The 14,116-nt window shown below is 53.6% G+C and overlaps 1 protein-coding gene across 5 annotated transcripts in view; it reads left to right on the forward strand.

The window, feature by feature from the left end:
- LMF1 (lipase maturation factor 1) overlaps positions 1-14,116 on the forward strand; it is a 100,164-nt gene that overhangs the window by 10,857 nt on the left and 75,191 nt on the right. For 4 of the 5 annotated variants that reach the window (XM_032425525.1, XM_032425526.1, XM_032425527.1 and 1 more), the window contains exons 2-3: positions 3,794-4,103; positions 11,119-11,129. In XM_032425525.1, the coding sequence (XP_032281416.1) occupies positions 3,794-4,103; positions 11,119-11,129 (321 nt within the window). Of the gene's footprint in view, positions 1-3,793; positions 4,104-11,118; positions 11,181-14,116 lie in introns of those variants that run through there. The other variant, XM_032425529.1, reaches the window with a different exon arrangement.

Raw genomic sequence — 14,116 nt, forward strand, 5'->3', positions numbered from 1 at the left:
TCATTGCTGATATATATGAATACAGTTGACTTTTAAGTATCAATCTTATATTCTGTGACTTTGATAAACTCATTTATTAGGTCCAAGAGGGGTTTTTCGTATATTTTTTGAGATTTTCTACACAGACTATCATTATCATCTGTTAATAAAGAGTTTTCTTTATTTCTTTCCAGGCTATATGCTTTTTACCTCTTTTGCTGGCCTCACCGTATGAGCTAGGACTTCCCATACACTGTTCAGTAGGGTGGTGAGATGTCCTCGTTTTGTTCCAGATCTCAGGGGAAAGGACTGAAGTGCTGGCCGTGAAGTCTGGTGTTGGCTGTCGGTGGACTTAGCCCCCCTTGTGGGCTGATGAAGTTCCCTTCTGTTCCCAACATGCTGAAAGTTTTTATCATGAGCACCTGCTGAATTTTGTCACTGCTTTTTCACGTGTCTGTTGATATTATCGTATGGTTTTTCTTACTTAATCTGGTAATATGGTGAACCCCATTGATTTGTGAGTGTTGAACTAGCCTTGCATTTCTGGAATGCAGTTGGTTGTGATTTATTACCTGTATTTCTTCTTTTGTGAGTTTTGGTAGTTTGTGTCTTTTAAGTAATTTGTCTGTTTCATCTGAGTTGCTGAGTTGATGATCTTCTAGCAATTTGTGGTATTCCTTTATGATCTTTTTAATGTCTGTGGAACGGGTAGCAAATGCTCCCTTCTCTGTTCTTGATACTGCTTCTCTCTTTTTCTTGATTAGTCTGGCTAGAGGTCTATCAGTTATCTTTTTGAAGAACCAACTTTTGGTTTTCTTGATTTTCTCTATTTTTTTCTTGTTTTCAATTTCATTGATCTCTACTCTTAAGTTTTTAAAGGTTTCTTTCCTCCTCCTTATTTTGTGTATCATTGCTATTTTTTTCTGATTTCTTAAAGCAGAAATTTAGACTTGAGCCCTTTCTATCTTTCTAACATGAGCACTTTACTGTAACTTTCCCTTTAAGTGCTGCTTCAACAGCATCCTGCAATTTTTGATATATTGTGTTTTCAATTTTCATTCATTTAAAAAAATCTTATATTTTGCTTGTGCTTTATTTTTTTTTAAGATTTTATTTATTTGAGGGGCGCCTGGGTGGCTCGTCGTTAAGCGTCTGCCTTTGGCTCAAGTCATGCTTCCAGGGTCCTGGGATCGAGCCCCGCATCGGGCTCCCTGCTCGGCGGGTAGCCTGCTTCTCCCTCTCCCACTCCCCCTACTTGTGTTCCTTCTCTCGCTTTGTCTCTCTCTGTCAAATAAATAAATAAAATCTTTTTTTTTTTTTTTTAAGATTTTTATTTATTTATTTGAGAGAGCGAGAATGAGAGAGAGAGAGAGTACATGAGAGGGGGGAGGGTTAGAGGGAGAAGCAGGCTCCTCGCCGAGCAGGGAGCCCGATGCGGGACTCGATCCAGGGACTCCAGGATCATGACCTGAGCCGAAGGCAGTCGCCCAACCAACTGAGCCACCCAGGCGCCCAATAAAATCTTTAAAAAAAAAAAGATTTTATTTATTTGAGAGAGGGAGAGAGTGTGCACAAGTGGGGGGAGGGGCAGAGGGAGAAGCAGACTCCCCGCTGAGCAGGGAGCCCGACACTACACGGGACTCAATCCCAGGACCTGGAGATCATGACCTGAGCTGAAGGTAGACGCTTAACTGACTGAACCACCCAGGCGCCCCTTGTTGTGCTTTAAAAAAAAAAACAAAAAAACCTATGGTTTATTTAGGAGTGTGTGGTGTAATCTCCAAAGATTTGGGTGTTTCCAGATAACGTCCTGTGACTGATTGCGAGGTTAATTCTCTTTGTTCGGGGCACACTTTTTTTTAGATTCCAGTTCTTTTCTATATGTTGATATTTGCTGTATGGCTCACAGCGTGGAGCGTCCTAGCGAATGTCCCACATATAATTGAAAATTGTATCTATTTTGCTGTTGGGTAGAGTGTTCTAAGGATGTCACATTGTTGTATCTTGCTCTTTTATGCTAGATGGCAATCTAGAAGTGTTAGGTCAAGTCAATTAACATACATATAGGATATATACATATATGTATTAGGTGAGGTGATTTAAATATACATAAGTTTTGTTGCTAGATTCATGAGCATTTAATATTATTATGTCTGTTTGTTAATTCCTTATCATTATGCAATATCCTTTTTTATCCCTCATACTGGTCTTGTTTTTATGTCTCCTTTGTCTGATATTCATATAGCCATCAGCTTTCTTTGATTAACATTTGTATGATATATCTTTTTCCATGCTTTTAATTTACTTATGTGTTTATATTTTAAATGTGTTTCTTGTAGACAGCATAGATTTGAGTCCTTTTTTTTTTTTTAATTTGAGAGAGAGTGAGCGAGAGAGAGAGAGAGAGAGAGCATGAGCAGGGGCAGAGGGAGAGGGAGAGGGAGAAGCAGACTATCGGCTGAGCAGGGAGCCCGACTGGGACTCCATCCCAGAACCCTGGGATCATGACCTGAGCCAAAGGCAGACGCTAAATCGACTGAGCCACCCAGGCGCCCCTGAGTCCTGCTTTTTTATCCAGTCTGACAATTTCTGTCTTTACTGGTGGGTTTAGAACAATCTCATTTAAAGCAACAGATTAAAATCTATCGTATTGCTAGTTGTTTTCTATTTGTTCTTTCTGTTCTTTTTTTTCTCTTTTCCTGCCTTCTCTTTGGTTAGTTTAGCATCTTCTATAATTCCATTTTTGTATCTCTATTAATTACTTAGAATTGTTTAAATTTTTATTTGCTCTCCCATAGGACTTGCAATAAACAGTTCAAATTAATGTGCGCCTCCCTCTGTGTAATAGTACCCCACTTCCTGTGTGGCGTCCGGTCCTTCTAAGAGTGTGTTCCAACGTCTCCCTCCGGCCTTGGTGCTGTTTTCTCATATACTTTCCTTCATATACTTTAGCTGATTCTGGCCGGTTTTGCTTTAGATAAGGGGTCGTACACATTTCCAACATTGAACATTACACCAGGAGCCTAAACCAGTGTATGTGGAACTAGAAACTGAACCACCGCCATGCTCCCTCCTCTACCTCCGCCCCATCCCTGCCCCATGATGCAGCTGACTGCGGGTGTGCAGCTGGGTCTGCCAGTGCGCGTGCTCCCGCAGGGCGTCCGGGCAGGCGTCCCTGGCCCCTGAGACGGCCTTTTGCCTGGCTCTTTCCCCTTGGTGGGCCTTGAGTTCCCTGCTCTTCACGTTCGCAGATGGGAATACTGTGCCCTCTCCCCTCTCCTGTAGCATCCCCGTGCACACACTTCTGTGCAAACTCTCAAGTCTAGAGAATGCCAGCTTGCTCTTGCAGGGGTGGGACTTGAAGGAAACCAATGGTTTGAGTGCAGGTGGTCGTGACTTGCACGTGAGCTGCAGCCCATCTGGGAGGGGCACCGCGGACCAGCCTCATGGGCCGTCCAGACGTGTGTTATCATGACAAAGGCTGAGTGCAGTCGGGGGTCCTTACCTGGCTGTTCACCTGTAACTGCACGTACGTGTGACACCAGCATCTGTCTCACTTACACATACACAACACATGTGAGTAGACACAACCCATGTAGGTTTGTATACGTGTGCACACACAGCCTAGCTTCTCCAGATTGGGTCTTCCAGTATTTCCCCCGAGATTTTGGAAATTGGACCTCTCGTGTCCCTGCTTTGATTCCAAACCATGGCTCAGATGCCCCCTCATCTTCTTGCCCAGCCAAGCCCCCTCCTGCAGGTGTCCACAGACGGCTGTGCTCCTGCTCATGGTCCTTTGGTCTTTTTCTTCCAGTTGTGGCATTCCTGGTGGCTTTCCATCAGAACAAGCAGCTGATTGGAGACCGGGGCCTGCTGCCCTGCCGCACGTACCTGAAGAGTGTACAGCAGTATTTCCGGGGCCCGGTCAGCTGGGATGCCGTGAGCTACGCACCCACCGTGCTCTGGCTGCTGGACTGGTCACACATGGACTCCAACCTGGACGCCCTTGCACTTCTCGGGCTGGGCGTCTCTTCTTTCGTCCTGGTCACCGGCTGTGCCAATATAGTGCTCATGGCCACTCTCTGGGTTCTCTACATGTCCCTGGTCAACGTGGGACAGATCTGGTAAGCAGGAAGAAGTGGAGTCCTGGAGTCCAGGCGTGCTGTGATTCCGTGGCCTGGGCACGTCACAGGCCGCAGAACAAGCCATAGCCTCCAGGCATCTGGGGAGATGGAGCAAGCTTGCTTCTTACGTTAGTTCAGAAGAACATCGCCATTTCAATTAGGCAGTAGTAGAGTCTGCTAGTTGCCAGTCGACCAAAATCCAAGGGACTTTGTCCTTTGGGAAGAATCACGATTCTTGGCCACCCCCGAGAGCCTGTAGTCAGCCTCCTAGGGCCGGGAACCTGTGAGGTGGACGTGGGGTCCCTCCGTGGGCTTCTGGGAGTGCTCTGGTGGTGGGGGCTTGATTTGGAGGCTTGTTTCTTCTGCTCCTCCCTGCTCCAGCTCCTCCCTTGTTCAGGAGGAACCATTACCAGCTAGTGCCAGGAGTCACAGATCAGGCTGGCCCTGTTCCGGGGGCGGGTGAGCTCCCGTGACGAGTAGCCAGAGGTGGTGGTGGAGCTCCACGGAGCCGGTGAGGCTGGAGAAGTCCTGCGGGAACCGAGGGGGGTGTGCCAGGGCAGCCCGCCGTCCAAGGGGGCCCGATAAAAGTCCAGTGGCCATGGGCTGCTGTGGTGTGTTTGAGCAGAGGGATGCCACTTTTCTTTCCAGTTCTGGGCTCCAGAGGAAGCACGGGGGACTCTGTAAGAAAAGGCAAAGTTTTGAGAGAAGCTCTGGGACAGGGATTGGTGTCTGTGCAGACGTGTAGGAAGTAGATGTGGGCGTCTGCATCTGTGCAGACATGGAGAAGGTTAAGCACCGACCAACGGGTCATCTGTCCTCTGGGCGAAAAATGTAAGTCCGGTGTCCTGATAGTCCTTCCAGCGCTGGTCCGGGTTGGAGAGGCTCATGCAGTCTCCCCAGAATGTGGGCTCTAACCCAGACCGTCCCCGCCTGGGTACATGGAGCTGACCTTCAGTCCCATCTTGCAGGTCTATTTTGAATGGTCCCTCAGGGCTGTGGCCACGGGCTGGAGGCTGTCTGACAGCCCCCCTCAGCTCCCCCGAGTGCAGTTGCACCCTGGTCCCTGTGTGCAGGTGTGCGCCACTTGGAGAGGAGTCTGGGCTGGACTCTTGCCTGGTCCTCTTCCTGGCTGTGGGAAGTGCCGGTCAGTGCTGCACTGGGTAGAACAGGTGTGGAGGACACTAGGCATGCATGCAGGAGGCCCATCCTGCAGATCCAGTCTGCGGCAAGGAAGTCTGGGCATCTCTGTCACCCTGAAAACCCCTGTGCTCCGTCCACTCCCGGGGGCCTTCTGTCTTGTTAACTGTTGACCGTGGGGGTGGAAATAGGGGCTGGGGCGCCTTGGGGGGGGTCCGGGTGACTGTCCCATGTGCCTCCTGCTCGTCAAGCAGCTGCAAAGCAGCTGTGAGGTGTGACGCCTCCTTCACCCCCATCTGCTCCTTCCCTAGTAGAATTCCCAGGGGTCAGACGCCCGAGGTGCAGTCCCTTCTGCCTCCAGTCTCTCCGTCAGTAGGTGTATACCAACACAGAAGGACTCTGGCTGGGTTTTTCTGTGATGTCTTAAGAAGCTGCTGCTTTTTGAGGTGTGTGATTTTAATCCATGCCGGAGGAGGGAGAGTTCTAGGCACACACAGCGAGCGCACCCGACTCCATGGACGGGTGGGGTGGCGCACCTCATGTGTGGCATGTGGCTTGGGTCACGCCTTCCCGTGTCTAGCAACCAGAGAAATCATTCTGATTTTAAGTTTACTGTAAAAAGTATTTCCTAGTCATGTGTAGAGTATGGTCAAGAAAGATTAACCCCATGTTTAAATTTCTGAAAACGCGTTTGGGAACAGGTGGCCAAAAATAGTCTTGTATTGTTTTCACTGGAAGAGATATTCTGCTCCCCTTCCCTTGGATATGTAAAAAAGAAAAATGTGATTCAAATTAATTTAAGCTCACTAAAGCAAAATAAAATAAAAGTACATCTCAGAAATGATGCATGAGATGGTCTAGGTGAAAAATGAAAAAGAAAACAAAACCTGTCATTGGAGACCAGCGGTTTCTTTACCGCGCTCATGAGGCAGACGTCTGCATCACAGCCGAGCTGCTCGCTGCTGGTTTGGCGCAGATGTGGGCCGTGGTGGGGGGAGGCTCCGGCGCCCGCTGCCTCCATGGTCTTTCCAGCCCCGCCCTTGATGCAGGTTTCCCTGACGGACGAGAGTTTTGGGGTCAGAGTGACATTGAAAACTTACCAAGTGAGGACCCCTCATGTGGACAACAGGCTTTCTTTTTCCTGGCACCCCAAAATGAGAGTTAGACACAGACTGTTCCTTGCATGTCCCATTTATTTAAAGTTGAGAGAAAAGAATATTTGTTTGGGGCGAGACGCTCAGATAATGGACACTGTTGACAGAATGTCTTTCAGGTGCTGTCCAGGTGGCGTCCCGTGGCAGGGACAGGAAGTCCCCATGGGGCAAGGATGCACTGGGCAGGCACACACGGCGCTTCTCCGAGGCACTGCAGCCTTGCTTTGGGGTCCCGCGCTGCCGGCCCTGCGTCCGCCCGCCTTTGCCATGTGTGCGCGGTGGCTGTTGCTTCACTAGGCCCTCTGTCTGTCCTGTCCCTCTGGTGGGCGTCCGCTCAGCTTCCTCCAGGCTCAGACTGGTGCCCCTGACCCAGTCCCGGCATCTCACACGCATGCTCCAGGGCACGTGGGAAGCCTGCGTTGCTGCCAAGGGAGGCAGGTGAACCTCACGCTCAGTGGCACCGTGAGTCTCCAAGGCAGATGTCGTGGGGCAGAGCCAGGTAGCCTTACACTGCACCCTGCACCTTCCGGAACCATGACCACCCTTCGCCCGCTCTCCTGACTCATTCCTGACACTGCATGGCAGGCGAGAGCTCACGAATCCACTTCATGGTGGCCGTAGGAAAGTGGCTCCCCTCCAGGCAGTGAGCGCTCTGTAGAGTGATGACCCAAGCCCTCGGAATCGGGGAGGGGGGGTTTGTGCTGATTTTATGAAGTCCTTGTTGTGGCTGCAGGAGGCACAGCCGGAGGGAGCCTGGGGGCACGCAGGTAGGAATGAGGCACTGAGGCCGGGGGCGAGCTGGGGGCCATGCCCCAGGCAGCTGCACCCTGGTGGGCCCTGTCCCAGAGCTGCAGGGCCGGCAGCAGTGTGGCCTGTGGCTGGGCACAGGGCAGCCGTGGGCTGTGAGGGAGCGCTGCCACGCTGCATGCTCAGCCACCCCGAGGCCACCCCCTTCTGCCCCACGAACCCCTGTGCCGCAGTTCCACAGTCATCAGTGGGACCCAGGGGAACCTGGGACGCCGACTCTCCCCGCTTCCCCCATGTTTCACCAGACTTCACATCCTCCTGATTTTACCCACAAAGTGTTTCCAGAACCTTCCTCTGCTGTCAGCACTCGGTGTGGCCCCATGTTCCTGACAGCTTTCAGCTCTGCTTCCCACACGGCATTGTGTTTTGTCAAGGGCACGTGCCAACTTCATTTTGGGTTTCTGCCGTTCCAGTTATGGGCAATTAAGACATACTGTTTTCATATGCTGGGCAAATCTAAGGTGATGAATCATGATTTCTCCATGTGCTCTGGCCACCGCCCTCCTTGCCAGCCTCGTGTTGAAGACCAGGGCAGGCATGATAGCGGTCTCTCAGGCCCTGGAGGCCGGGACTTGTGGCCCCTGTTAGGGAACAGGAACCCCACGCCCCAGGAGAGCGTCCCCAGGAGAGTGGCCCCAGGAGAGCATCCCGGGTGCTGCAGGAAGTAGCTAGGGGCAGGGGCGCAAGGCCTGGGACTGCCTTGGGGCTGTGCTGGTGTGCAGGAGGGTGAGGCAGGAGCAGGGTCATTTCCTTTGTGGCATCATCTTAGGCTCAGGCTTTGCCCTGTCTTGGCTGAGTAGAGGGAGGGACGCAGCAGATGCCAGGCAGGCCTTGCTCATGCACGAAAGCTGAGTGGACAGGAAATATGAACGAGGCTTGGCACCGGACGCTCCACGTCCCTTCAGGGCTTCTTCCTGGAGGCAGCTGCAAGCCAGCAGTCAGGGCGCCGATGCAGGGCAAGCCCATGCGGGGCTGCTGAGGGGCCTTGGGGGTTCCCACTTCGCAGTTGCCCCCTTTGCATCATCAGCTGTCAAGTGTAGTTAGAACAGGTTTTCATTTCCTGGTGCTCCGGGGGGACAGGAGCGGCACAAGGGTGTCCCATCCCTGAGGCTGTGTAGTGAGGGGGCGGAGAGATGACTGCAGGTGGTTCCACTTGCTTAATTAACAAGGGAAGCCTTGTTGGAAGGGGCACAGCATCATCTGTCGGGTGGAGACGGGGAGGAGGCACCTTGGGACTGCATGGAGCAAGAAGGGGCCTGGGATGAGGCGGCCAGGGCACACGGCTGGCAGGCAGCCCCCCACTGCCCAGCTGATGCGTCCTGGTCCTCAGACGCAGTGGGCCGTGGTAGGCACGTCTGAGCACACCGTGCGCACGTGCTGTTCTTGCTGAGAACTTGAGTTTGTCTGCTGTTCACGTTGCCCAGAGCCCAGAGGTTTCGTTCAGTGGAAGGAAGCTGTGCAGTCCTGCTGGGGCTAGCAAGTCCCTCCGGTGGCCCGGCCTGCACGGGCGCCAAACGCTGCTGGTGAGGACCCAGCAGGGTTGGAGGCACTTCTCTCCACAGGTACAGATTTTGTTGCTGTGTAGCCGCTTCCCCTTTTCCTTTTAATTGAATAAAATTCATTTTTGGAATAGTTGTAGGCTTACAGAATTATTGCAGAGACAGTACAGAGAATTCCTGTGTACCCCCACCCAGCTTCGTGTATTGTCAGCCTTCAAGAGCTAACACTGACCTCTTCTGTCCCTGGATCCCCTCCAGGAGCCACAGGACATTTGGGCGTCACGTCCCCTGGGGCTCCTCTGGGCTGGGACAGTGTCTCTGACTCCCCAGCTTTGAGGACTGGTCAGGGATGCTGTGGAATGTCCCTCCACTGGGCCTTGGTTGATGCTCTTCTCATGACTGGACTGGGTTGTGGGTTTGGGGAGAAGGCCACGGAGACCACGCGCCCTCCTCCACGTGGTGCGGCATGTCGGGGTCGGTTCCATCGACGTGACTCATCTGGCTGCAGCTGCCCCTCCTCTCCCGGCCCAGGTCCCGGCTGCCACGCGTTGGGGTGGGGAGCTGGGGACTGGGACTCTTCTGCAGGGGAGTCGGGTCCCCTGGCCCTGTGTGTTTATCCATTCAGTCACTGATCGTGTCACTGTGGGGCTTCGGGTGTCTGTCTTGGTCTAGGGCCTTAACTGCCCTGGGGACCCGTGACATTGGAAGAGAGAGGCAGAGATCAGTAGCCACAGCCGCAGGAATTTTGAGTGAGTTTACAGAAGAGTCTTGCTGCACCAGCTCCGAACGTCTCCAGCGGGGGAACCTGGTTGAACACTGGAACCTCTAACTGTGACTTTGCTCCAACTGCCCCACTTAGCATCAGTTTTCCAAAACGTTGGCTTTCTGATCCTTTTATCTGTGCTTTACTTTGGCAGTGCTCCTAAAGGGCTCCTTTGTTGCTAGCAAGGACGGCTGTGTGACCGTCTTTTCTCTTCCCCACCTTCCTGGCCCCCCAAAAGAAGAAAGGATTATCTCCAGAAACTTGGACCAAGGTCGGGGAGGCTCAGGGGGTCCCTTCCTGTGGAGGAAGCCGCCTTTGCCACGTCCCTCTGAGAGAGAGGACAGAGCCTGCACTTCAAAGAGCGCGAAGAGCAGATGCCAGAGGGCCGTGGGGGGCGCAGGGGTCGGGGTCAGTGCCACGGGATGCGCTGCATGGCTGCTCCCTCTGACTGTGAAAACCTCATTTTGTCTTAAACTCAACAGTGCTCCATGAGGCCCCGCGCCACCACCCAGCCCCAGCCCGCAGCCCTGCCACCCAGGGCTCTGCCTTGAACCTTGCCCAGAGCCCAGATGTTGTGTCACTGAGTATCAACTGACGGTGGAATTGATGCATAGAAATAACTCCTGCTGCGGTTCCACGAGGTTCAGGGAACAGAGTGGGGCCGTTTCGGTTCTGTGGGAGCAGTGGCCTTGCGCACCAGGCGCCTGTGTGCTGCTGAGGACCCCTTGCTCCCATCGCACTCCATGGTGAAGACAGCCCTTCCTCCCCCTGCTGTGGAGACCAAACGCCTTCCATTTAGGGTCCCCTTTGTGATAATCTGTGCTCGGGGTACTGGGCATCCTTGAAACTTTCAAATTCTAGGGTAGGACATTTTCATGGTGTTCGATTACTTGCAGGAATGATTTACCACCAAATATCCACTGTTATGTTTGCTTTTTCCTAAAAGATTTCTTTTTTTTTTTTTAAAGATTTTATTTATTTATTTATTTGACAGAGAGAAACACAGCGAGAGAGGGAACACAAGCAGGGGGAGTGGGAGAGGGAGAAGCAGGCTCCCCGCTGAGCAGAGAGCCCGATGTGGGGCTCGATCCCAGAACCCTGGGATCATGACCTGAGCCGAAGGCAGACGCTTAACGACTGAGCCACCCAGGCGCCCCTCCTAAAAGATTTCTTGATTGGCCTGTTGTGGGCATGGCCTTAGACCCCTGTGTAGGATGGGGCCTGGGCAGTGGTTGGGCCCCGCACAGAGCACCTGAGGGCAGGTCTCCCCCGCCCCGCCTTCTCCCACCGCATTTAATGTCCATGGGGTCTGTGACCTGACCCACAGTGTCCTGGAGTCACTGAGTTGGGCTTTACCTAGTTGGATAGCATGATACTTTAATCTTGAAAACTTTTTGACAAAGCAAGGCAAAAAAAATTTTTTTAAGATTTTATTTATTTATTTGACAGAGAGAGAGACAGCAAGCACGATCAGGGGGAGAGGCAGAGGCAGAGGGAGAAGCAGACTCACCACTGAGCAGGGAGCCCGACATGGGGCTCGATCCCAGGACCCTGGGATCATGACCTGAGCTGAAGGCAGACACGTAACCAACTGAGCCACCCAGGCACCCCAGCAAGGCAAAATTTTAATACATTTTTCTCCTTTTGTTTTTTAGGTATTCATTTGGTAAGTGAAAATCAGAAACATACTCCGTGGGAGTTTAGCATTGTATGTGGGGTATGTATTCATGCGCTTTTTCTGCTTTTCTCCTTGCCTGAGCCACTGTCATCAGCTTAGCAGGTGTGACCGTGTTGTCTAATGTCTGTTATTTAACCTGGAATTGTGGCCCACGCTGGCTTCCTTGCCCAGAGTGGTGGACCAGTGCAGACAAGGAGACTGGTGATGTTTAGGTGTTTTTGTGTAGATGGTAGTCTCCACACAGCTGCGATGAATAGTCCCACAGCAGTGACCACACAGTGTTGTCATGGACCAGTTCTGTGGCTTGGGTGAAAGGCAGGCCATCCTGCAGGCCAGCTCCTCCCCACTCTAGGCCGTGCCAAGTTCCACACGCTGTGGAGGGGCTCGCCCGGGGCTAACACTGGCGGACAGCCCAGAGGCGGTCAGGTTCCTGGTTGGTTTGGTAAGGGGAGGACTTCAGCTTCCCCCAGCCCATGCTCTGTGGGGAATGGTGCACCCAGAATGACCATGTGGAGTAGGGTTTATTCAGAAACGAGTGGGCAGTGGGCACGAGGCTGTGGCGGGGGTGAGCAGAGGACAGCCCCCAAGTGGACAGGGCTGGGCACGGCACAGCTTCCCTTTGGGTCAAACCACCTACGTGCTGATACCACAGAGACAACTGCTTGCTCCTGGTGTCATGACAACCGACATGCCCCACAACCCAACACCCCTAGTACCCAGGCAGACTCCCCAACCACATGAGGAGTCCCCAGGGTCTAGCACAGCTTGCGTGACTGGGCATGAGGCCCTAATGAATGAAAACAAGAGCTCTCAGGAGAGAAACTGATAAGATGAGAAAAGAACCAAGTGGAAAATACAGTATTTGAAATGAAAGACTCCCTGGATGGGCTGGCCAGCAGGGTGGGGGTGACAGTGGGGGATGGAGGGGGTCTTGGAGGCCACCCAGGCCACGCAGAGTTCAGGCGCCCGTGGGGAGAGCTCAGAGGTTGGTGGCATGTGTATGGAGCCCTGGGGAGAGGGGACAGGTGCCTGAAGTTTCCAGATGTGGTACAAGACACAGATGTCAGACCCAGATAGCCCAGTGAACCTCGCACAGCATGAACGGGAAGAGGCTGTGCCTCCCAGGTCGTCCACATGCTGCTGAAAACCCAGGGGAAAGGGAGCATTTTGAAAGCAGTAGGAGAAAACAGGGACATGGCCCTGAGTGCTCAGGAGCAGTGGGCCCGTGCACCTCAGTGCTGACATGGGAACCTGGACCCTGTGTGGGGATGGAGGCTTCAGATCCCAGGGGAGTGAGAGAACTCAGTGTCCAGAGGCACACTTGGGGCACCAGTGCCGGGCTCCAGGCCACGCGGGAGGGATGGGAGGGAAAGCCGGGCTTCCGGCAGGAGTGCCGAGCTCGGAGAGCGGGAATCTGCGGGTCAGCGTGAAGCCTCCATTCCTCCTCTTTACTTTCTTGACAGCACACCTGATCGTTTAAAGCAAAATAGGTTGTTTGCCCTCTGAGATTCATGGTGCTCCCAGATCAGACACACCTGACAGGCTGAGGGAGCGCGGCGGGTGGGCCCACATGGTTGCGGGTTTCCATGCCTTACGTGAAGCTGCACAACTTTTTAAAAATATATTATTTATTTATATGAGAGAGAGAGTGTGTGTGCACGAGTGCAGGGCGGGGAGGGGCAGTGGGAGAGAGGGAATCCTGAAGCAGACTCCCCTCTAGCACGGAGCCTGATACAGGGCTCAACCCCAGGACCCTGAGATCACAACTTGAGCCAAGATCAAGAGTCAGATGGTCAACCAACTGTGCCACCCAGGCTCCCCCTGCCTTTTTTTTAAAAGATTTATTTATTATTTGAGAGATTGCGCATGCAGGCAGGGAGGGGCAGAGGGAGAGAGACACTTAGCAGACTTGGGACTGAGCGCAGAGCCTGACACAGGGCTTGATCCCACGACCCTGAGCTGGGGCCTGAGCTGAAACCGAGGCCACCCAGGCTTCCTGCGAGGCTGCACAATGTGAAGGAGAGTTACGGAAGGCTGAGCACGTGCACTGTAGTCCCTCGAGCAATCACTAGAAGAATGTCTGCCGGCAGACAGAGCTGAGGACCCAGCACCACCGGGACGTGTCCAGAGGCTTGCGTCAGGAAGACACTCTGAGCTGAGAGCCCGTGACGGGAGAGAGTGGAGGAATTAGAGGGGACCGGCAGTTCCTGGTGGGGGTAGGAGCACCGACCCCCAGGGGTAAAGCAGCAGGACAGAGAAGGGGGACAGGCGAGGATGGCCTGAGCGGCGCTGCCTGGCCCCTGGCTCAGGAGGTGGTAACGAGCAGCTCACCCAGGTAACCGGTAACATGTCCTGTCACGTGCACGGGGGACACCACAAGGCCCAGCGGCCACGTCCTGGCCATCAGCAAGGCTGACACTGAGAAGGGATCCCGTCATGTGGGGTTGCTCTCCCATCCGACAGAGAGCAGGGGCAGGGTGATGTCAGGACCACTGGCGAGTCTGTGGAGCAGCCGCAGGGTCAGAATGCCCAGCACTGGCTCAGGAGGGTGGGGCCGTGACTGGTTTCACCTTTCACCTTGGGCCAAGCCCTGGGGGCAAGAGGGCAAGGAGAGGCCCCCCAACAACTGTCCCAGATGCGGCAGCTCCGCCTCTGGTCTGCTGGTCTCCCTGTGTGAGAAGTCCTGGGGCAGGGCAGGAGGCCAGGAGGGTCTCCCTGGGGGCACGGGCAGGAGGGGAGTGACTGCCCACAGACCCCGCTCCCTGCTCATACAAGGAGCAGAAGCCGGGAGCCACTCAGGAAGAAGCAGAGGCTGTGTGCCAGACAGGGGCCCCCGATTGTGTGTCCACACAGCTTGGGGTGTTGCCGAGTGGGGAGAAGGGGGTCGGCAGGAGTGCTAGGAAGGGCCACCCCAAGGCTGCGGGTGAAGCTGGGCCAGGGGCTCTCCCACCCTGTGCTGACGCGGTGGCCCACAG

The sequence above is a fragment of the Phoca vitulina genome, unplaced genomic scaffold, assembly GCF_004348235.1.
Source record: "Phoca vitulina isolate PV1807 unplaced genomic scaffold, GSC_HSeal_1.0 scaffold33, whole genome shotgun sequence".
Taxonomy (NCBI): Eukaryota; Metazoa; Chordata; class Mammalia; order Carnivora; family Phocidae; genus Phoca; species Phoca vitulina.